The 24,637-nt window shown below is 37.1% G+C and overlaps 1 protein-coding gene across 1 annotated transcript in view; it reads left to right on the forward strand.

Moving 5' to 3' along the window:
* The first annotated feature begins 213 nt into the window (after positions 1-213).
* ANLN (anillin, actin binding protein) overlaps positions 214-24,637 on the forward strand; it is a 28,168-nt gene continuing 3,744 nt past the window's right edge. The window contains exons 1-22 of the mRNA XM_082752751.1: positions 214-281; positions 4,340-4,493; positions 4,834-5,118; positions 5,507-5,853; positions 6,559-6,781; positions 7,732-7,925; positions 8,051-8,158; positions 8,693-8,813; positions 9,664-9,780; positions 10,311-10,537; positions 11,099-11,250; positions 11,567-11,714; positions 12,344-12,479; positions 12,790-12,972; positions 14,940-15,066; positions 15,998-16,046; positions 16,126-16,182; positions 17,608-17,646; positions 17,979-18,000; positions 18,966-19,078; positions 22,699-22,785; positions 24,301-24,408. Coding sequence (XP_082608877.1) covers positions 264-281; positions 4,340-4,493; positions 4,834-5,118; positions 5,507-5,853; positions 6,559-6,781; positions 7,732-7,925; positions 8,051-8,158; positions 8,693-8,813; positions 9,664-9,780; positions 10,311-10,537; positions 11,099-11,250; positions 11,567-11,714; positions 12,344-12,479; positions 12,790-12,972; positions 14,940-15,066; positions 15,998-16,046; positions 16,126-16,182; positions 17,608-17,646; positions 17,979-18,000; positions 18,966-19,078; positions 22,699-22,785; positions 24,301-24,408 — 3,015 coding nt within the window. The 5' untranslated portion in view covers positions 214-263. The remainder of the gene's footprint in view (positions 282-4,339; positions 4,494-4,833; positions 5,119-5,506; positions 5,854-6,558; positions 6,782-7,731; positions 7,926-8,050; positions 8,159-8,692; positions 8,814-9,663; positions 9,781-10,310; positions 10,538-11,098; positions 11,251-11,566; positions 11,715-12,343; positions 12,480-12,789; positions 12,973-14,939; positions 15,067-15,997; positions 16,047-16,125; positions 16,183-17,607; positions 17,647-17,978; positions 18,001-18,965; positions 19,079-22,698; positions 22,786-24,300; positions 24,409-24,637) is intronic.

Here is a 24,637-nt window from a genome sequence, read left to right on the forward strand (position 1 = left end):
TTTCTTTATTCTGGGCTGAGACAGGGGGAGGCGCTAGGCAAGCTACCGGGGAGGGTGGGGAGGGCCAACATGGCGGCCGGACCAAGCCGCCTCACGCAGGGGAGGGGTGGGAGGGGGGTGGGCAGCGTGCTGATTGGGCAGCGCTCCCTCCACTTCCCGCCTGCTCGGGGAGGAGCGGGCGGGCGCATGCGCAGGCGGAACGGGCGCTGAAATTCAAACGGCGGAGCGGTTGGGGCGGGCTGAGGCAGGTTGAGGTGTCGGCGATGGACCCCTTCACCGAGGTGCGCCCGGGGACGGCGGGGGGTGGCTGCCGGTACTGCCGGGCCTTTGGGCGGCCGCCTTTCTCTTGGCCTTCCCAAAGCAGCCGGCGGCTCGTTAGAAAGCCGTCCTCTCTGGCTCCGCTGCCTCTCGAGATGGGGAACTTCAGTTTGCAGGCGAGCTTCCTCGTTTTTTAAAAAATGACAAAAAAAACCCTCGTAGTTATCATAATAATACGGTGCGTTTGGGGTGTGTGCTTGTGTTATGGGGTGGCTGGGGTTGGATGCCCTGAGTCTATGTGAGGGCTGGGGACTTGGTGAGGATGCTGCGCTTTGCTCTGGTCGTATGTCAGGCAGATGGGAAGCCAGAGAGCGGACTTCTAACAACTCAAATAAATGTCGTAGGGAAAACGATTGGCCACGAGTCCACAGACTATTTAACCAAAAGCTAAATTAATTTTTAAAACTGAATTATTGGAGAAAAAAAAAAAAAGGTCAATTATGTTGGTGAAATAGTCTTTCCTCCCCTTGAAAGCCATCTACACATCAGATTGCCATGCCTGTAGTAAATTAGGTGCCTGTAAAGGTGGACTGTACAGATTTGACTTAAAGAAACTCGAGGTAAGGTGTTGATCTGTCCTGCCAAGGCAGGTTTGTGCCACCTCCTTGTAAGGTTTGCCAAGCGTAAACATCTACAGACTGCTTCCTTAATAGGAAGCGAGTGACATGATGAGGCTAGTCTTAAATAAAACGGCAAGTCCAGAATACTGAATCAGGTTTGAAATGGTTTTGCATGCTGGGAAATATTCCAACCTCGGCACGCCCTTTGTGTAGATAACTGGCTTTGAAAAGCTAGGACCAACACAGAGGCCACTCCTTAGTGTAAACTTCATTCAAATGTTTGCTAGTATTGCCAAATGCCTAAGATGTTGTCTTGTCGAGAACATCTGTGCTGTGGAGGACACTCCTGTTATTTAAAAATCTGACCAATATTAACATATTTAAATCCAAGTTTGTTAACATTCCTCAAAAAGGTTTTCTGCAAAGGAAACTTTATTGCCACCTACTGTAAAGTATCTATGTCCAGATTTTTTTTTTTTAAATATGGCCTTTCTTAGCTTAACTACTAATTTTTGTATGCACATAACTTTATTCTTCTGTTTGCAGTGAGCTGGTGAGGCATTGTAAGTGGTGCTTATGTAAAGCAGTGTAATTCAACTCTTAACTGACCAAAATAAGCATGCTGTTAATTCAGTTTTCAGTCACTTGACCTTACAGTTAAAAAACAAACAAAAAAACCAATTTGTTAGTCTCAATCACTTCAAGCTTAAATCTTTCTGCAAAATACAGTGCAATGCTTTTGAACCAGACAATTTCTAAAGTAACGTTTCTTTTGATTAATCTTAGAAGCAAGGTGTCAGCTAAACTGTTCATATGGAATGCTGAGGAGATGGTAGATGGTTTTTTAGAATCACAATAAGTACATCATTTGTGACTTTCAGTTGGTAGTTGATCATATAATTCACTTTCTTGTACAAAGGTCTTAGTTTGGTAGAACAAATCCTAGTGTGCTGGATAACTAAAGAGAAAAAAATGATGCAGTTGCTTGAGAAAAGATTTGCATATGTGAAGTCTGAGAGTAGCTGTTCCTTCAGTGCCGTGGATAAACTTGCTCCCTTTGCTTCATTTTGCTTGCAAAGCCAGGGTAGTTGCAGCGCACTCTTGTAGTCACACGGGGGCCTCTGTCTTCTCTAAGACTGCTAAGTACAGTTCTTAGATGTACCTTAACACATACATATTGTTTTTTTTTTTTTTTTTTTTTTTTTTTTCTTCAAAGGCAAGACTGTCAGCATTTAAAGTGGGAAGATGTTTTCTCATTTTTAGAAGGTGCTTTTGCAATGCACGCCGTGAATCCTCTAAGTATGACATTATAGCTTTCAAATTCCTAGATATAAAGAAATAGGTATGTCCTACTCTTGAGTTGTTGGCTGTCATCAGAACACACAGAGAATATACTGATAGTAAATGCCTTTATGATGAACTTGAAAAGTAAGTCTTAAGTTCTGGTAACTGGCTTACTCATCGTGTGTAATAGCAGAGTTTGAATTATGGCAGTTGCACGGAAAACTTGAGGTGGAAAAAGCCAATGAGATTTGGAGATCAACAAGAGAGGCATGCATTCCTGTGAAATGACATCCGCCTTGTAGCAACTGAAACTCCAATTCACTCAACTACCCCAGGAAAGGAATGCAACTGCATTTGAATAGAACTGTAGAAACACTGTTTTGGAAGATGTACTCAAATTTGTGCAAGAAGCACTGTTAATCTGTACAGCCTATGTTTTATTTGTGTGTATCATTTGAATGCTTTGTAGCTCAGCCTTTTGAGGGTTGGAGGAAGAAAACTGGACACAACTGCATGCAACATGTAGTGAAGGCACTCCTGGCACTTTGTGTTTCTGGTTTTATTAAAAATTTTCCCCCCACTTTCTTTGGAAGCTAGGGAAGAGGCTTTCTCAGAAAACTGTTGAGATTGATGTTCTGTTTGTCCTTTGTAGCCCTACAATGAAACATTGTGTAAGACTTCAGCCTTAGACGCTAAAAAATGCGAAATGTGTATTTAATTGCTATGTGACAGGGTAGATAATGGCTGGCACAGTCCGTACAATAATTTATGTGCCACCAAAAAAGTGCAGTTTATATGCTTCCCTTTAAAGGCAATTGGTTTGACCACACAGTTTCTTGTCTCAGAGTGCCTTGAAACCTAGATCAAAGTAGTAACTAAGCATTATTTAGATTACCTTGATTTATAAATGCAGTATAAAAAAAATATTATTTCAAACTTGGGTGCTATAAGGAATTACTCTCTGCTAGTGTAGAAGAACATTCATAGAAACAGTTATTTCATATGGAATATGATTATACTATGCCAAGTTCCAAAAGGTAGGGAATGAAAGAACTTCTTAAAGTTTAATTGACACCTTGTTGCAAATTTTCCTGCACAAAACAGATTGTGATAAATCTCCTGTACATTTAGAGAGACAGCTATGACATTAACTATTTCTCAAAAAGAAGTTCACCTTTGATTTAGATGGCGTAATAGCCACTTTTTTCCTGTATTTTAACAACCTGTTATTTTTCTTATGGACTATTCAGAACCACTTTAATCTTTTTTCTTTTTTTTTCCTTTTTGTTGTTAGAGGGTTAGTGCCCATCAGGTCAGTGTTCAAGAAATGCTTGAGCGTATCTTCAGCAACATGTTGAAGACAACTATTCAGACTTGACCATTCGATACTATCATATGGTGGTTCAGTGAAAAAATGGAATTACTATCTAATGTTTCTGATTACTTCAGGGTCTATAAAAGCCTCTTTTCTCCATTTTTTGCCATTGCTTGTCTCTCTAGCTTGATTTTCTTTGAAAACCAAGTTAATGAGAGACACTCATTGATTTAATAACTGGAATTTGGAATCTATTGGGTAGCTGCATCTGTTCTTAATTTAACAGAGATGTCTCAAACTTTCATCAGTTTTTGTGAAATTGTGTGGCTAGGTGATAAGACCCAAATCAATGAAGGAAGTGTTGGAGCCTGGTATCTGGTAGGCTGAAACCCTTCAGATAGCCTACAAACATGAACTGGCTGACCAGATAGGAAGAAGGTAGCTTGGAATTTGCTGCAGTGTGAGCTAACTCTTATCTAACTTCCTGAGAATGGGAGAAGCTGTGTGTGTTGCAATGGTGACACAGAAGTGTGGAGATCAGGGCTTATTGCAGTGAGGAATGGGAGGAAGTCAGAAAAACCGTATCGATGACAGTGTAGAAAACGTTTGTTTTGTTCCCTCTTCAGGAGGAGGTAGGGATAGCTAATCAGGAAATCAAACTTTAAATGTTTCTGTCACATTGCAGTACAGTGGATCAGTTATCAGCAGCTGAGAGCCATATCTGTCTTAGTGTAATTATTATACATTTCTAGTATTGTGGATCTTGGTATATGCTTATGACAGTAAAAATTGAAATATTTTTAGTTTGAACTGTTACCAGTAAAAACACTGGAGTGTATAGTAACATGATTTACTGACTCAGAAACTGCTTGAACGAACCCGAGCAAGGCGAGAGAACCTGCAGAAGAAAATGGCTGGGCGGCCCAACATGGGAGCAAGACCTACAGTGCAGACCAAGAGAGTCAGAGAGCCTCTACTAGAAACTGGTAACCAGGCATCTTTTCCTGGTGAAGAAGGTAATTTTATGAATTTTTTTGTAGGATGTCTCTTGATGCTAGTCTCATTTTTATTTTGTTTTGATGGCAAGTGAAAACCCTTCAGTGGTTATTGTAAAGTAAACAGCAATGAATGCAGTTACCTGAGGGAATATGGCTAATGTTTACTTAACCTGAAAGCTGCTGCTCTAAATAATTAGTAAGCTATTTAAAAAAATCATATAATGCCAAAGATCATGCCAGATTTTGAAAGGCCTATTAGATTATTCATCTTAACTTTGTTTGCATTGCAGTTTTGTACAGTCTGAGAATGTTTTGATTATTTGAATGCTAATTTGCTTGAATACTCCCACCTATACAGCGAAACCTAATACAAAACCATCACCATCTAAGAGGCTCTGCTCAAGCAATACAGAGACTCAGGCTTCCAGTATAGAGAATGTACAGCCTGTTCCTTCAAATTCCACAAGCCATCATTCTCCTGGGATGACTTCAGAGTCGCACGTAACTGCATCTAACAGAGCTTCATTGGCTCAGCCTCTTGAGAAAGGACAAACAAACACCAAGCCAGAAACTCCTGCAGCCCTTTCAGTCAAAACACGTATGCAGAAACTGGCAGAACAGCGACGCTGCTGGGATAGTGAGGGTATGTTTCTAGTACTAGTGTCTTTCAGTGTTTGTATAGATAATAAAGTGTGGTAGTAGACAATTTTTTGTGTGCGTGAGAATGTTGGTGTTTTCATACAGAATTCTAGTAGGCAGAACTGGAAAAGGCCTAAAATAACGAAGCTGACTACAGCTGAATTTTAGACATTTTGCTACTAGCATGAAGCTCATCACAACAGTGATGTAATACTAGTAAACTACTTGGTTGAAAGTGTTGGCTTTGCAATGAACTTTGACTTGATTAGTCTCAGTGCTTTCAACAGCATTTAACTGTTGATAAACTCAACAAAGAGCAAAATGCAAATAATATATTAAATGCAAATAATTTATCAATATAATTTATTAGGAAAATGTGTGTTCTTTTCCAGATCCCTCTGAATGCACTTCTCTGTCCCCCCTCCAGTCAAAAGACCTGCCTGTTTCTCCACCGAAGCAGACACCTAATGCTCTGGGGAGCAATACTCCTATTGGGAGAAGGGGCCGTTTAGCTAACCTTGCTGCTACAATTGGCTCCTGGGAAGATGACCTAAGTCATCCATCTGCAAAGCAAAACAATGCACAAGAACAGCCTGGCACTACTTGTTTATCCAAATTGTCCACTACAAGTGGAGCATCTGCTAGAATCAATAGTAGCAGTGTAAAGCAGGAAGCTGCATCCTGTTCTCAAAGGCTTGTTGAGGCTTCTATTAATAAACCAGCAAGCTCAAAGATAGCGGTGAGTGTCTGATTAATTGCTGATTAATAATTGATTTGGGTACTGGGGGGACAAGTGTTAACTCATACCTGTTTAATCTGAATGTTGCTAACAAACTTAAATGTTTAGCATGAGCAGTCTTAGCTAATTTACAGCTTTTCCTGTATTGCAATCCCATGTTCTTTTCTTAACAGCAGACCTGAAGCAGCTTAGACTTGCTTTTTTTTGAGACTGAAACTGAGTGTATGAGCCTTGTAAATTTTGGTATCAAAGTAATCAATTGCTGCCCTTTTGATTATCAGAAGGGGTTTCTTAAAGTAACAAATAACCTTTGGGGGTTTCACTATAACTTCGTGTAGTTAACTGTCTGAAACTCTAAATATTAATGCTGTATAGAAATTCAGACAGCCTGCTGAAATTAATAGTGCCAAATGCTTATTCTTCCTTTTATGAAATGGCAATAATAATGCCTTATCCTGTTTAGGGAAACATGAGAAACTACCTGACCTAGCTGGCAAAAAAAATAATGGAATCAAATACTGGAACAATTTGAAACACTGGATCAAGATGCTTTAAACATTGTACAACATTGTTTGTCAGTTCTTTCTATTTGTGATGGAATATAAAACATAGTGTGCTGTGCAGAATGTTTTCTTTCATTTTCATCCTCAGAGAATGATTGTACAGTCACACTTTAATGTTACTCCTTCTATTTTTCTGGTTAAGGATTCAAATAATTTTATAACACAATCCTCAAGCATCACTGTTCTCACTCCTAAGGAATCTGAAGTACAACGGCCACTAATAGAGAAACCCTGCAGCCCTCAGAAAACTGAAAAACTTACGCAACCAGTAAAATCAACTTTGTCTCAACCAGTTCAGTCCAAAGAAGAGCCAGTCAAAGGAACACATGTGCAACTCGAACCTAAGGATAAACCCACAACACCAGGTAAGCTGTCTTTCAGCTGCAATGAATCCTTGTTCAAACCACCTGTGTTGGAAAAACTACATGCTAGTTAACTTATGGTAACAGAGCACGAAATGTACGCTATCTGATATAACTCCAGGAAAGTACTGAAGGAGTCTATGATAATTAGAAGTTGTACAGCTTCCATATTTTGCAAGGGTATTTTTTGATGTATTTTTAATAACTCTTGAAAGCAAAAACAATCCAACTCTTCTTTATGTAAAAATATATACCACTAACATTAATTCAGACTATTTAAAACTTATTTGCAACTGTTGGTTATAACAAGTATCCTGTAGATAAGAAATAAAAGAGAGCATGTGTATGTTAGAAGAAATCAAAAGTAAATACTTCCCTTCTTGATGGCCATGTAGATACTCTAATTTTGTATAGTATCTTTCCTTTCAGTGACAGCACTGGTGTTAGAACAAGTGACCTTCCCTCGTTTTACATTCAACTGCTTGCTGGGTTAGAAATGTAGACTGGCAGCCTGAACTCCTTGAAATAAGGGCTAGTAGAGCAAGTGCGTGTCTCTAGATATGCAGACTATGAAAGATAAGCTCGATAAAATGAAGTGGATTTCAAACAATGTATCCCCCTTATGTTGTAGGATGCTTGTTCAGATGAAAGATGTAAATGAAGTTGGTTTAGGGGAAATACTGGAAAAAACAGACCAATTGGAGTAATAAACTGGTGTATTGGATGTGGAACTTAGAAAGAGAAGGACATCTATTTGCTCTGATTTGCTGCTTTAATAACTTCAGTGTTCTCTTATAGTAGTGACTGGCACTTCAAGTTTGGCTTTTAGAAAATGTCTCCTTTAGAGCTCTTAGTATTGTATCTTAATTGTTTCATTGAGAACCTTCAGTGGGATATAAAACTGTTGTGACTTCCGTTTGAGTTTCTTTTAAGCAAGATAACTGTTCCTGCAGGGGGATCAGGAATTAAGCCCTTCCTGGAACGCTTTGGAGAACGCTGTCAAGAGCATAGTGCACGCAGTCCTGCTACGAATACACCAGGGTACAGAACACCCATTGTCACTCCAAATACACGGACAATCCAGGAAAGGCTTCTCAAACAAAATGAAAATTCCTCTACTGCCAGTTTAGCGCTTCAGCTTAAGCAGGTATGACTTGCTACCTTCATAGCTTGTACTTAAGCTTGAGGAAGATTCCACCTGCCTGAGGAATATGAACTGTCTCAATGTCTTAAACCTGTCAACTTTTCACCTATCCCCTTTTATCTGCTTAGGAACGTGAACGAGAACTTGCATGTATTCGTGGCCGGTTTGACAGGGGCAATCTATGGGGCGCAGAGAGAAGTGAAAGTTCGAAGAGAAAACTTCCAGAAGCTAAAATGGTAATGTGCTAGCTGCATGCATCAGAAGATGTGTGAATTGCTTTTACGTGTTCTGAACATGGAGGTAGAGGCACAAATGTAGATAAGATGAAAATCTAAGCTTTATAAGTACCCAGGCTACACAAGACTGCTCCTCAAGTACACTGTATGATAATAAATGAAGCACTGGATTTTTTCCTCTAATAGAATCAGTTAGAGACAAGTGATACTGACTTGAGCTGAATAGTTATTTTTGATGGCTAGTGTGCTACTACGTATAATCTTATGTAAGAAATGTGCGCTTATTTTTAATATATAAATATTATGTCTTCCCCACCCCAAAAAAGACCATCCTAGAAGCTCTTCACACAACCACTCAATTTCGTATTTACTACTTCATCTGACTTTCTTATTTAGGGTCTTTCTTGATATTGGATAGGTAACCTTTTTTTTTTTTTATTCTAGCAGGTACTACAACGTGTTTGTCTCAGGCAGTATTTGTTAGTCACTTTGAACACTGGCACCTGAACATACTATATTCTTGTTTTTTTGCAGGATAGCCCATCTCAAGCTAGTCCAAAACGTTCTCCTCGTTCCCATGCCACTGCTTCTGGATCAGCTGAAGACATACCAGCAGATGACAGGCCACCAAAGTCTCCCAGTGTAGAATCTTCAGGTGAGAACTGTCACTGTCTATCTGTGGTTAATACTGGACTGAAGCATTGCCCTTAGCATTCATACGTGGATAAAGAGAGTAGTAGTACCGATGACTGGAACTGGACCTCAGTATGACCTTATTTGGTTGCTGATTTGCCTAAGTCTCCTCATAAAAATCTTCTCATACAATGGCATTCTGTACCCCTGTACTGCTTGAAGGGTTGGCAAGGCAGACTGCCTTTGCCTTTTTCTCAGTAGGTTTACTGATGTTTCACATCTTCATGTATGCTGAGTTTAGTGCATGAGAAGGGCCAGTTACAGACTTCATTTACACTGTACCTGAGTATCTGAACTTACACAAACTCTTCCCTTGTCAGTATCCTGTTATGACATTAATTATTTTAGTAGGAGATATAAAAAAAAAAAATTGAGAAGCTTATGACATCCCATCTGATGTTGAGTGAGAGCCCTGAGTTCTTCGAAAACAGTGAACTTCTTTAAATGCTGCTTATACACTTTATGGGCAAACAGGCTCTCAAACACGTGTCTATAAATGCAGGATAATATGCTGCTTTTAGGTTGGGCTTGCGCGTGGAGTTTTTTGTTGTAATTCCATTTTGCTGGAGTGGTTGCACTCTGCTATGGCTTCAGCATTTTTCTCATGCTATCAATTTTCTGATGATACAGAAGTTTAGCTGCGCTGGTTGTGGAGGATGTGTATTCTGGTACTCGTTTTGACAGCAGTGTAACTTGACTTAGCAGTGTTTTTGTAAGTTGTCAGCTACATTAAGAATCTTCCAAATCTCAGTACTTTAAATACGTAAAACAAAAGGCTAGACAATCTTTACTGACTTCTTTGAACTTCTCAGATGCTCCTAAATGTGAAGAGACTGATAATTCCAGTCCTGTGGAGACAACTCAGCCAAAGAGCCCTGTAAAAGCGGTATCTGTCTCTCAACTTGAACAACTTGCTGAGAAACGGAATGGTTTGTATTGATTAGATGCATATTAATGTGCTTAGCTATCTGTTCTCACTTGTCCACCAGTGTTAATGTCTTTCAGGTCTGAATAATGAATTCTCTACATTTGCTGACACATGTATATGCTTTGTAATTGGTTTCCTGACTTGTTTTATGTAAATCTGTCATAATTTTTGTCTTCAATAAATACCAAAACTGATGGTAAACATCTGGGAAAGGACATCAATAACTAGTGTACTATGGGAGACTGCAGTTTCAGATTTGCTTGAGTTGAAATGTTGAAACTTGTCTAACAAGAGCATCTCTGTTTTGCTTCTCTGTACCCCCATTGGGGAATTATGCAGCTTAAGGGCTAATAGTAAGTAAAATGAGGATGGAAGTAAAATTTAGGATTCTACTTGCCTGACTATAGTGCTTTTAAATTGATCTTGCTTGAAAAGTGAAAATGGTTGGTTTGTTCTGTCAACTCTTTAGTCTTATATAAACAGAAATACTGTCTTGATGCTACTAATATTTCTTTAAACATCCCTTTTCAGATGATGTATGTGAAGGTGAAATGAGTGTGGATGATGAAATGAATAGCTCAAAAGTGATAAGTGAAATCTTTGAAATTCTTCAAGAGGATGGTCCAGATATAGAAAAGCTGAAGAAAGAAATGAGCATGAACCTAGAAGGTGAAAGTGATGAGGATGAGCAGGAAGAGTCACTAAATATTTCATCAATGTCTCTGTTAACTCCTCTAGTGGAATCTGTTGGTCCAGAGGTGAGAGCTCTTGGGAGGTGGGGAAGGGCTTCTTTGTTTTCAAGAGATGTGATGCTTGCTTGTGAATGGTTATGTTTTAGTGTATTGTGATACCTGGGCAAATACTAAAGTCAAATGATGCTTTGCTAGTGACAGCATAATAAGTTAAAACTTCTGAAGTTTTTTTTTTTTTTCCTCTGGAAATAAAATAGCACCTGCTATGCTAAACAAGTGATTTAGCTTTTGCTAAATCAAGCTTTAATATATAGATCTATTACTCACACTGGACTTGTATGCATGCATTCAATGAAGCAGTTACTAGCAAAGATCTTAATTATTTAACTGGACTAGTTTGAGAGCTAATGGTGAAAAGTGCTGGAAGTTCATCTATTAGCATCTTTAAAAAACAAAAACAGTGCCCCCTTCATCCTAGGAAATATTTGTAAACTATCTGCTTAAATAATATTCTGCTTCCTCTAAAAGTACTGCATATATGTAATCATAAAACTTATAAAGGTAGGAGGAAATACGTCATGATTAACATGAACAGATATTTGTAATATAACTTTTTCATCTCCCTAGGCCTTTGTTTCTCCTTCTAAGTCAACCGGTGGAGATAGCAGTGTCAGTGATGTAAGTCTGAAGTCTGATAAGTTCCAAAGGACTAAAGTCCCCAGGGCAGAATCTGGAGACAGTATTAGCTCTACGTCAGAAGATCGCAACCTCCTGTATAGGTAATAAAATAGAAAAGATTCTGTAAGTACATGAGTTAAGATGCCGCATGGCATTTTTTAACTCTTCTAGTGGAAGATTTAAACTGCTTAAACTACAAAAGAAGCTTCTTAAAGTTCTCAGCCTTTACCAAAGGTCACCTCTGTGACCTGTTGCTTAAATTTAAAATGAGTTAAGTACTTTTCTTTTTAAACTGTTTAATCACAATGGAAAATACTGACTGATGTATGTATGTAGGTGCATAAATAAAAGTGTGTATGTATAAAAATGCTTGGCAAGTGTGCAAAATGCATTTAACACTGTTCCTTGTTTTAAAAGTGTTGATGCATATAGATCTCAAAGACTTAAAGAAGTTGATCGTCCTTCAATAAAGCAAGTCATTGTTCGCAAAGAAGATGTTGCTTCCAAACTAGAAACAAAAAAGAATGGGCCATCTGATCAAATCAATATCAAAAAGAAGATGCAGGTATCTAATGTTTTTAAAATCTTTCTGCTGATGTAATATTTCTTAACCTAATTCAACCTTCAAATGGCCAGAACACTTGCTGTTTCAAGTAGTATGTTAAATTAGGTTGTTGTGCATAAAGGCTTAATAGCATGGGATCATACAACATAACTTGATGAGCTAATGCATCCTTTAATAGGATCACGCTATAAAGTACTTGTCTGAAAAAAACAAGACATTGTTTTGAAAAGAGGATGGGGAATTATGTTTTGTCGTCTCTGATTCAGGCAGGATTCACAGCCACGTTCTTTCAGTAGGCAATGTTCTGATCTTCACTGGTGCCTCATCGTGTATGCTGCTGATTTTCTTTCTGTTTAGCTGCTGCCGCCAGTGGTCAAACGGAAAACTATCCTGGATATAACACACATACTCACCACCATATTTAAATTACCTCTGGGGTAGAATAAAGTTGAGCTGGAATTATTTGTTTGCAGAAGTAAAACTGTAAGCTGCAAGGTTTCTTGTGGTTTACTTCTGTAACTTTTCTGAAGCATAGCCAAAATGTAAGTCTCAAGGCATTCAGCTTCATTTTTTTGACATAACTGTAAAGCTGTTTCTTTCTAATTATTTTAATCCATGTTTTACTATAGGAGCTTAATAATGAGATTAACATGCAGCAGACAGTGATTTATCAAGCCAGCCAAGCTCTGAATTGCTGTTTTGATGAAGAACATGGAAAAGGGTCTCAAGAGGAAGCGGAAGCAGAGAGACTACTTCTCTTTGCAAGTAGGTTTTCAGATGCAAGTCAGATTTTTTTAGTTCTTCTCAGAAGAACTGTAGTCTAAAAAATCCATTTATGATGTTACTTGCCTATCTATAGCTCTTAATGTGGAAAAAGAGGTGAAAATATCTATTGTCTCAATTTTTACAGTAGGCAGGGAAATACTTCTGATCTTTCTTGTCCCAAATATTCCTACTTCTTTGAAAGGTGATTAACATTTATGTTGCATTTTGCATACCTGTGGTTTAAAAAAAAAGTTTATGTTCAGTACTACTTACCGTCTTACAACTACAATTCATGAATTTCTCTACACAGCTGAGAAGAGAACTGCTTTGTTGGAAGAATTAAATAAACTGAAGAGTGAGGGACCTCTTCTTAAAAGGAATAAAGCTGCTTCCACATCTTCTGAGTTTACTCCATCCAGGGGATCTGTTTCTATTTCAGAGATGCGTCTACCTCTAAAAGCAGACTTTGTTTGTGGCACAGTTCAAAAACCAGGTAAGAGTAGCAACTGAAAGTTACACACCTTCTCTCCAGTGTTTCCCCAATTTTCCTACATAGATTTGCTTTATTCTTCTTGTTTGCTTTTTTTTCTTGTCCTATGTGTTGGTGCTCCTCAGAACTCTGGGTGCAATGGAAAACTTAGCAAGTACACTTAATCAGTCTGTTTTTGGCTAAGTTTGCAATATATTTTTTTTTTTTTCACCCTGGTCTCCTTAGTGTCATCATCTTCTGGCTTGTGATGCTCAAAAGACATTAGAGTGACTTTCACCAGCCCAGTCTTAAAGAACCACGGAAACTTATTTTTCTAACTTGTTGGGAAGGAAGTAAAACTTTTGTTTCAGGCGTTTCTTACTGCCTTGGGATTTTTCCATGGATGCAAGTCTAGTACTAAATATCATTATGTAAATTCTGACTTCTGAGGTGCTCTGAAACAGTGACTAAATATTTTCTTGTCCTGTTAACACCCCAAAATACTCTAATTTATAAATATCAGTTATCTATTATCTGCTATATTTAAGTCATTAAGGTGGGTATTTTTTCTTTTGTTTTGGAATAGTATCTGGGAATCATAAAATCATTAGGGTTGGAAAAGACTTCCAAGATCACCTGGTCCAGCCATCATCCTACTACCACTGTCACCAACTAAACCATGTGCCTCAGCACCATGTCCAACCTTTCCTTGAACACTCCCAGGGACGGTGACTCCACCACCTCCCTGGGCAACCTGTTCCAATGCTTGACCACTCTTCTGAGAAGAATATCTTTGTTCCAGGATAGTCTCTGGACCTTAGTAAGCTTCTTTGTCAAGTGATTGTTTAAAGAATCTGCACGGCTGCAATGAGTGCTTTTTTTGTAATGATGTTGTGAAACTTGATTGTAGCTGGGTTCTAACAGGGTCGTACTTCTTACTTCACTAAAATTTGAGAGCAAAAGTCATTGGACATTTCTTATTTAATACTTGTTCCAGAACTTCTTATGAATTCGTATGTAGCATTTCTTGCTTTCTTTTTAATTATGCTATCAAATATATATTTGAAGATACTAAAAATATATTTTATATTACAAAAAACATAGATTATGTCTGGTATTCCCATTTAACCTTCTGACACCGGTATAGTTTTTGTTGTATGAGAGAATTTATCTGCGTTTATAGAAAAATCTCTTCAATGGAAAACAAACAGAAGTTTATTTTCAGTAATTCTTGCAACTGAATTGCCTAAACAAACAACTAAGAATTACTTGTCATCAAAATTGTATTCTGGAAGTGCAGCATTTGCTATATACTGTGCACCAGAATAAACTCTATGAATCATTATCTCCAAAGAGAATGTCAGATATAAAGCTTACAAACTGATGCTTACTGGACTGCAGACCACTTGTTCTGAAAGCTGACTTGTCCTACGTAACAGACCAACCAAGCTGTTTTGTTTTTAACATGACATTATTCAATGCATCAACTTGGTGCACAAACACCAAACCTTCAAGTCATCTGACACTACTGAGATATGCTCTTGTAGTCTTTTTCCTTATGTGAAAAGTTAGGGAAATTGATTGCCTTGACAACAAGCTCATTCACAGGACTGAAAATTATGCGAATGGGCAAAAAAAGTAAAAGCTGATGTGTGGTTAAGCTGGTAGGCCTAGGGAATAATGAACTAAGATTAATTTCTCAGTCTGACTGAAAGATCTTCCTCTTATGTACTGGGTAGTATAGGTCTGGCCTGAGATGCACCAGGCCATAATGCACTTGTGAATTCTGTGAAGATGACTTCAGTAGTGGACACATTAGGAAAAATAACTTGTTTTCAGAATTATTTTTTTAAGTGAATCTCAACTAAATACAAATTTGGAATACGAATGAAACAGAGGCATGTTTAATGGCAGTGTAGTACTCTAGATTTCTTTGGATACTTGGACAACTTTTGCTAACAAAACCATCTAAATCTGAAATATATTTACAGAAGCAGCAAACTACTACTATGTGATAATACTGAGATCTGGAGCAGAAAATATAGTTGCAACTCCATTAGCAAGCACCACCAGCTCCCTGACTGGAGATGCTCTTACTTTTACTACAACGTTTACTATGTAAGTATAAGTGTAAAGACACTTCTGGAGCCACTTCCATCTCTGATGGAGCATATATAAATATTTTCAATAACATTTTTATATAAGAATGCTTTATTCCCCAAACAAATAAGGTGAGGCCTTGTGGTATGAGTGTTTCTAGACTTAAGAAATAGCTAGAATGTACTCTTGAAATGAGTAATCTAGATTTATTCCACCATTCATCAGCTAATTTGTCTATTGCTTTTTCTATGATTGTTAGCCCCTAGAACCTCTAATGATGAATAAATCGCTCTCTGAGATAGTGTTTCTTCTGCAGCAACTAACACTTTATATAGTTATTTGGTTTTGGTGTCTCAAAAATAGTATTGTTAAAACTAAAGCTTCAATTCTCAAATGTTAGCTAAAAGGATGTAAATTCAAATGGCTGGTTTGTTTAAAAAAAAAAAAAAAAGACAACAACAAAAAACCACTTCACTTTTAAAGTCCAGTACACTCATTTAGAAAGCAGTTTTTCTCTGTGGAAATGTGGGCCAGCAGTGGACTGAAGGAGTGCATTTTGAGAAATGGTAAATGTATTCTTTTTACCCCTTATCCCTCCTTCACTTTTGTTCTTGGAGTTCTAGAAAGCATCTTGAGGTAGTAAACCTTGGGGTTTTAGGAATAGCAATGCTGCTTGCACTGGGGAGTAGTATTGCAGAAGTGAAAGGATTTCAGACATCCCTATTGACCTGTAGGAATGAACAAACAAGGGCTTACTAGTAAGAGTGATAGCGCTGACTAATAGTCAAACTAAGCTTCTCTGAGTAGAACCTAGATATTCCTAGTTACTCCTTGCAGAGTTTTAGGGAACAGGAGGAGGGAAGAAGCAATGAGTAACACTTAATAACAACAAAAAAGCCTTCTTTGTTGCAGTCTGCGGTTTAACTTGTTTTCCACTTCTCCCTTTTAGGCATGATGTGTCAAATGACTTTGAAATAAATCTAGAAGTTTACAGTTTGGTATGTATCAGGCTCTGTCAAGAGGATACATAAGGGAGAATGATATGTCATGCTTTCTTAATACCTTCTTGCCTTACAGGTGCAGAGAAAAGAAGTTGTAAGCATAGATAAAAGGAAAAAGGCAAATAAATCTAAGGTAAATGGAACATGAAAATCACTATGTTGTATTTCAACAGAAGGTACACTAAGATGACTGCAGTTTTCAGGGATAAACTGACTAATAGTTTTAGACAATCTGTTGCTTTCACTCTTCTTGTTCTTTTATGTAACATCTGCAATAACAGATGGGTTAAAGAGTCCTGCAGCTATTAGTGGATTGGACCTTCAGCATTTTGAATCTGAAATCCATTTGGGGAGACAGTCTTATTAATTCTGCAAAATGCTGTGCTTTGCAGACTTTTTATTTAATAAGTGTGGTTGCCCTTGATAACGATTTACCCTTATTCTCCATTTTACTTAAATTCCATAAGTCAGTATGCCCTACCCTGCAGTTTGATTTGTCTTAAAAGTTCTATTGATCAACTACAATGTTTTTTTTTCTTTCCAGCGTTAAGTAAAAGCAATAGGTGCTTATTTCTAAAGCAAATGTTTTAATAGTGCATTGGAAGTAAATGCTTCAGCCTTCGTAGCACACACACTTCAACTGCTCGTGCTTCATTAAAAAGCTTCATTAAGGCTTTGTGACCCAAAACAAGCCAGCACCTCACTAGAGGTGACTTTCTGCTTGCCATTCCAACAGTTGGGCACATAGTGCTTTGACAGTTTTAGGTCCCATTTCCTCCTTGTTAAGATGTCTCACTGTAAAAATGAGGAACTTGAGCATCCTCCAAAGAAAATGGGATTAATGCTTAAAATCCTGTCTCTGAGAACAGTACATTCCTTAAATTTTTACTTCCATATTGCAGTGAAAATGTGCTTCCACCTATCCCCCAATAAAACCAGTTTGAAGTCTGGGGTTTTTCTATCCTGTGTCTTAGTTCACAGAAATCTTCACTTAATACTGAATGTTTTTGTGGCACTCAAGGTAAGTAGCTAATGTGGGGCTGATGGCATACTGTAGCTGCTTTTTGACAATATTATTGTATTTGTCTTTCAGGTTCAAGAATAGATGCATACATAATTCTAGTTCATTTTTAATATACAGTCTCATTTCAGACTTGGGGACTTTCACCTGGAAGTATAGATAACGTACAGCAGTAGCACACTGAACATCTCTGTACTTGTTAATATCTATCTTTAATAAGCAAATGTAACTTTGAAGCCATGCTGCAAAAAAGAAAAAGGTCTACCAACATTGTTTTCTCAGATACATGTTAAGTATGCGATAGACTAGTATAAACTTTTCTGCAGTACATCTTTGATGCATAGAATTTTTTCCACGGAAAGTCACTACAGTCACTTTGGGTTCAAAAAACAAGACTTATAAAAACAGCTAGTATGTGTTCAAAATTGATTTAGATGATAAGCCTTAAAGTCTAATTTTCATGTTAATGTAATGGACAACGTAAGTAGTATGAAATCCAAATGCATTCATTGTGTGTTTTTTTTTTTTTTTTTGCAGGTTATCACTCCAAAGAGATTATTAACATCTATTACCTCGGTAAGTATGAATGTAATACTGTAACAGGCTCTAAATACAACTACTTCCAAAGGCTGTATTCCCATACTTAATAAGATTGTGCCTATAACAGGCTTCTTGTGTCCCTTACTTGAACCTAAACTGTGCAGCTTTCTGCCAAAGTCTTCAGCATCAGCTCAAGAAATAGGTAATAGCTCTGAATAGATGATGCTGGAAATATGCAGTTAGTGCATGTTTATCTGGATTTAATTTTTTTCAATTACTTCAAATCTAGTTTCTCTCAATGTATCTTAGTGTTCTGTAGAATTCTCAAACTATTTTCCCTCTAAGCTTTTGTTTTTCTCTCTTTCTAGAAAAGCACCCTTCTTACTCCAGGTAAGCAGAATCTAAGCATGTTATATCAAGATAAATAATAACATCACTATCAAAAGTGGTGTATTAATAAATGATACTTGTACCATGATAATTATATTTAACGAATGCAGAATTAGGCCAGTTTGCAAGTTACAATTGCTAAATATTATATCTAAGTTACTATTCTTGGAACTTCTTTGCAAAACCAAAATCATGCATCTGATACTGTAGTTTAAATTCTGTTCCTGAAGTGATGGAATCAGATGAATTTTAAGATGTAAACTAGAGCCTCATATCAACAAAGTAATATAGAGAAAACTTGGAGATTCTTGAAAATATGAACAGATTATCAAGTATTTTTATGTAGTGTTTTTAACATGTTTTTCTGACACTTGGGAAGAAGGAGAATAGCATCTATGAGTTTCTCTGACCACTTATAAATGGGTTATACATTTGCCTACTTTAAGTTTGACATACTTGAGCTAGCTTTAGTACAAAATCGTAGCAATAAGGAGCTCATGAGCTAACTGAGATGTCTACAATGCTGCTGCAACTAGTCTGATCCCTGTGTCTAAGCCATGTGGCTTGTTTCTATTGGTACAGAAATGCAAGCATGCGAGTTCTGGAAGACTGCAGTGTGTTGACTTCCAAATCTCTTGACCTCTTCTCGAGTCCCTGTTGCACAGTATGTGTGCTTTGTGGTATGCCCTAGAGTGTGCTCTGTCCCCATCACATCTCTTAAAGTGAATTATCTTATCCTTTGCAAATGTTTCAAAGCTTTTTAACAACAACAAAAAAGGTCTGCTGTTGAGCAATGGGGTATATAAAGATCCTGTCTGAATGTGCTGCTGGGCTGTACTGCAAAGAGTGCTTCTTTTGCAGTACTGAATAGGGCATTTATACAGTAGTACATACGTGGCCACTTACACACTGCAGCATCTCAGTTGCATGTTGTATTACAACTTGCCTTGAACTTTTCTCCACAGCCATGGCCAGTCCAGGTGGCCCTAATGCAGTACGCACTACTAATTTCATCCTTGTTGGATCCCACAAGCTATCATTGTCTTCTGTAGGAAATGCCAAATTTGCATTGGAAAAGGTAATGGAAATTACTGTTTACTAATCTAAAGATAATCACATACTATTAGAATTAAATGAAATGAATGAGCCTGAGTTTACTGTTTCCAGGCAAAATTACTGCTCTAGAAATGAAATCATTACATAGATGTTTGTGTGCGTGTATGTATCTATATAAACATACACAGGTTTTACTTATATTAACTTCAGATGACTGAACTGTCTTTTTGAGATGCAACAGAAAAAAACTTTGTTATGACAGGTGTTGGCTCTTCTCTGTTGCCCAACGTATGGTATATCTGTGCAAAGACAGTGAATGTGTTTGGTTACTGATTGCTGTTACTGACAAAATTAATGTATGCAGGTACATAGTCTTCATGTTGCTTGTTGCTTTTACTATCAAATATTAAATACTGTATTATTAAGTATCTAAGTATATTTAGTATGTTTAATAATGAAGTTACTCCCAGGTGAATATAGTTAGGAGTATAAGTTTCTTTAGGAGTACAAGTTTCTTCTCTCATCCCAATTAAATCTGTAGAAACAAACTATCTTTATTTTTTGAGAGCCATTATCAAGTTTTATACCTTAGTTCCCTGTCTAAACAATGTTTATTGGCTCTTACCATTAAAGGTTATAAAAAAAAAAAATACATTCTTGCATTCATTGTAAACTCTAACCTTATAACATCTTGCACCTAAATGCTATTTTAATAGGTGTTTATGCCAGCAGCTATTCTAAGCTAATTCAAATTAATTTTGAAGCTGCAACAGATTATGCTAGTACTAAATTGCAACTTTATCCAAATGGCCGTGTCAGAAGAAATTTTCTTCTAGACTAATTAGCTTATTGTGATGATAGTAGTATTGCAATTATAGCTTCAGACAAGAGATGACACAAGAATGGTTGTTTGTGCACAAGATTAAAAACGAGATCAGAATAATCCAAATTTGCTCTTCAGATTTACTTATATGTATAGAAGCAGACTCCTTTACTGAAACAGTCTGCAGACCATATAGTTGAATTGTACTGCTACTATATGTGTAGCAGCTCTGTTTCTTCAGCACAAACATTCCCCTTACCAAGACAGATCTCATAGATCACACAGATCTCGTTTTGCATGTGACTTGGTTATTGAAAACCCATTGCTCTGGGTGTCATGGAAAACAGCTTTTACTTTATACTTGGCAATGTAGATTTGAGCCTTTTTAGTTTACTCTTTAGGACAGAACACTGGGCTGGATGAGTAAACTTATAGTATAAACACAATGTTCAAATAGGATTCTTGAGAAAACATGAAAATGTGATTTGGTTAATTTCTTCCAGGTGCATGATTTAAACAGTTGTGAATAAGAATTTCCCATTTTCAGTTAGCTTTTCCGTGAAATTATGACCTCTGCAAAGCTTCAGTTTTGCTGTGGCCTGTGCTTGCACTGAACAGCTGCTCTTAAACTTGGCTCCACTCATTTCTAATATGAAATAAACTGCCAACTCAATGGGTTTTGAGTTTCATGCTTCCCAGTTATGTCATGCACAGCTAAAATTCAGAGTAGATCAGATCAAAATTCACTTATGTAACACTCCTTCCCTCCCCCCCCCAAAAAAAAACCAAAAACCAACCAACCAAAAAAACAACCTTTAACCTTGTACTGACCGCATTGAGCGTGTTTCTTTTTTCCATAGATGAATTTTGAAGGGGAGGAAAGAGAACTATTGAGCTATATGTTCCAGGACAAGGTTGCTACGATTGCTTAGTTTATAACTAAATAGGAAACTGCTTCCTGATGCATGTTGCTTACATCTGTCTGCCCTCTACTCTCTTGCAGTTCTTAAAAATTCTAATGAATACTTAATGTCTTTGTAAGCACTTTTTTTAAAACAAGATGCTGGGAGCCTTAAAAAAGAAATACAAAGAATTTGACTTCTTGTATTGTACAATGCTAAGGATGCTGACAGAACTCAGTTAAGACCCCTAGGGCTTTTCCTTAACTAGCTTGTCTCTTGTCTTCCTAGTTGACTAGACAAGGGCTTCTCTTCAAAACATATCAATGTCTCTCTGAAAATTTGTTAGCCAGGAAATTTAAGCCAGTTTCTTGTTGAGCTGTATGGAGCTTAAAATTAGCCAATTTTAACTGTGTTGACCGAGATTGATAGAAAATCCACTAGCAGCCTAAATACTGGTTTAACTCAACTTGTTGAAGAAAACTAACATTGCTCAGGAGCTAAATCTTTTTCCTTATTTGGTCAAGACCTTGCTTGAATACAACTTTTAAGCAAACTTTAAGCAAAAAGTGATCATAAAGAACTAAAGTTTTAAAAGTACTAAGCCCATCAAAATGAGGTTCTTATCTGTATACAAATACGCAGTTGAAATATTTTGCCTGGTATACGTATTTTTGGGGTTTTAGGAATTATGTAAATTAATGTGCTTAAAAGAAATAATTGTTCTTTAATCTCTGAAAATAGCTTTATGTAGCTAACTCTGCGTGGATCTCGGAAGAAAAAGGATTTTATATGTTTTCTCACAAAATTAAGGTGTAAGCTTAATGCCTATCACCTTCTACTTGTAATTCAAGCTCTCTTAAGAAAATTACTTTTTTTGCAAAATTTGAGGGTTATCTTGAGTCTCATTGCAGATTATCTTCCTTGACAGTAAGCCAACTTATTTTTATGGTGTATATATGAATGACCATACCAGAAAGCAAGCTAGGCTAGTCATGGACTTCAGTTTTCTCTTCATTTAGCTGTTTATTCAACATATTGCTTTTTTCTCACTACTTTCACCCTACTTCATTTTGAAAGGGATATATTGTTGACTAGAATGTAATGCATACACTACATGCACAGGAGGATGTTCTGAGACCTTTTTTAATTAGTGATGGTGTTGTAGGCTCTGCATAACTGAAATGTTCAATTTACTATACAACAGTTTTACTTTACTGTCACACAACTCTTAGTAAACTCTTCATAATCCAAGTAAGTGTTTCTGTGTGACACAAAATAGAAAGGAATCCAGAACACACAAAATTGGGGAATTGATAAAATAAAATTCCTTAAGGCCCTCATTCAGAAATGCATTTTATTGCACGTTGGAGTGTTTGCAACACTTCCTGATGGAATATGTATGACTGTCACACACCTTGAGTGACAGTCAGGAACTACTTTTACTTTCTCTCCTGCCAGGCATTGTTTTATTGTACAAATATTTTTCTGAATAGGCACTACAACATCAGTATCTACCAGAAATGCTTATGTCATCCAAGTACCAATCCTGTTTAAACCCACTTTGTTTTTTAAGCAGCTTAATGTCAAACTGAGGCAGAAGCTTGTAGGATGTGGACTGCTGCCATGTGTTTTTTATAACCTTGCTTGTTGGTTTATAACCAACATCCAACATGCCTGTTGCTTCTAGACAGAGGCATGCTTGTGCATATATCCTGAGCAAACTAATAAATCTTAAAGCTTGTCAATGAACTTGAAAGAGTTGTTGATTATTACTGTCCTGCTTGATCACTGCTTTCTGGCTACGGATCCTCAGAACAAGACAGAGCTAACTTTCTGGTGCAGGTGACTTGCTTGAGCTGGTAGAGTAGATGTCGAGAGGTGTCAAATTCAAATTATTAATTGTTTTACTTTTTGCAGGTTCCTGTTTTGTCTCCTTTGGAAGGTCATATTTATCTAAAGTTAAAATGCCAAGTGGACTCTTCTGTGGAGGAAAAAGGGTTCTTGGTAAGATATTCACTTCAAATTCCTTCCTTGGAAATAAGTCTGACTAAATATAGTCACTATTTTAACTTCACACATGCATTTGTGGTAGTGAATCTTAACTAAGATTTATTTTTCTTCCTGAACTAAGTCCCCACACTTTCCTAGTTTATATTCTAACGCAGCATAAATTAAAGCTATCTTTAGTACTGTTGCCTCTTACTAAAATTTTCGTTGGTGTGTTTTTATTGTAAACAGTTTCCCTGTTACTCTGAACTTGAGTTAACTTCCTTTTTGCTGTAGTCTGTGTGTCATGAGATGAGATTCTAATTTCCCTGCCAGAAACTCTTATAAGGCATCTTAGATTCTTTTTGGTCTTGTAAAAATTATTTCTATCAAAAGAGGTTTTCCTCATTGTTTGAACATACTTTAACTTAACAAGGAAGCTACGCTACTTTTTGTGAAACATCTTAAGCAGTTCTCTCTTTAAAGCTGGACTTGCATAAAGAGCACCTGAGCCTAATGGATGGCGCTGTTAAGCTTGTATCCATCAGATGGCAGTAAATGTGCTATGAAAATAATTCAGCAAAACATTAAACTTTACTGTTACTCTAGTGTATTCATAAGGCAAAATTTCTTTACTTTTTTTTCAAGCAGTTCTGTCTCCTTTCCTTTTACGTAATGAAGTCTCTTCAACTTTGATTAGATGCAAACATTTAACAAGATTGTTTGCTATCCCATATTTTTGTGCATGGATTATAAAGCATGTGTTTACTTTTACTATACAATATGTGAGACCTGGAGAATGGTGTGCATATTAAATTTTTCAGAGTGAGGGTTTGCAAACACCCTGTGCCATTAAAAAATATATAGTATGAATTACAAAGAGGGGAAAACACAACACTTTAATTGGAAGAAAGTGCTCTGTGCAAGTTCAAGAGGGATCAGGGATAGAAGGTAGATACTAAACTTTCCATTTCAATACAAAGGAAATGGGCCTTGAAATTGATGTAATACAGCATCTAATAAAATATACTGCCAACACAAACAATTAAAATTGATTTCTAATTTCTTTTAAACTGACTGGACTCCTGAATGTAGCCTGCAGAATAGCCAGACATACACTTCATAATCCTGACCTGTAAGTCAAAGATGACTCATATACCTAATCATAATAATTTGTGTTATACTAGTGCATGTCTTGTGAACTCTGCAGAAAGTATCTTCTATAAATAACCCTCCGTTGTATTAAAATGATAGGAATGATTACTATGGTCAGTATTAAAATCTAGTCACTTAAAGTAGCTGGGATAGGTGCATTTTGAGCTGAAGGCTGCAAACTTAAGAGTAATAGTGTAAGCTCGTTTTCTATGCTGTCTGGAAAATATACTAATAGAAGTTTCTCCCAGTATATCTTTTCCTGCTTTTAAGTTTACTGCGATGAAGGGTTGTACTTGCAGAACCACTCTGTAGGGAAAATAGCTGAGTACAGACCAAGCTGAAGGTGATAATATTTTTCCTTTTTTTTTTTTTTTAAAGACTATGTTTGAAGATGTTAGTGGATTTGGAGCATGGCATAGGCGCTGGTGTGTACTTTCTGGAAACTGTATATCTTACTGGACGTACCCAGATGATGAAAAACGAAAGGTAATGCTGTTTATAAAGATCAAGCCTATAAAGTTCTGTAGTACGCTATGCAATTCACTGATCACTTTTAAAGACAGCAAATACTTTAGGTTTCAGGTAACTATATGCAAAGCATGAGATTCAAGCTCTTAAAGTTTTTTGGGGAATGGAGGAGACTTGTCATAAATATGACCTAAACCAGGGCAAACTTAGAAATTGACCATATCTGGTGGGGAAGAAGAAAATTGGA

Source organism: Aythya marila (assembly GCF_965140915.1).
Source record: "Aythya marila genome assembly, chromosome: 2".
Classification (NCBI taxonomy): domain Eukaryota; kingdom Metazoa; phylum Chordata; class Aves; order Anseriformes; family Anatidae; genus Aythya; species Aythya marila.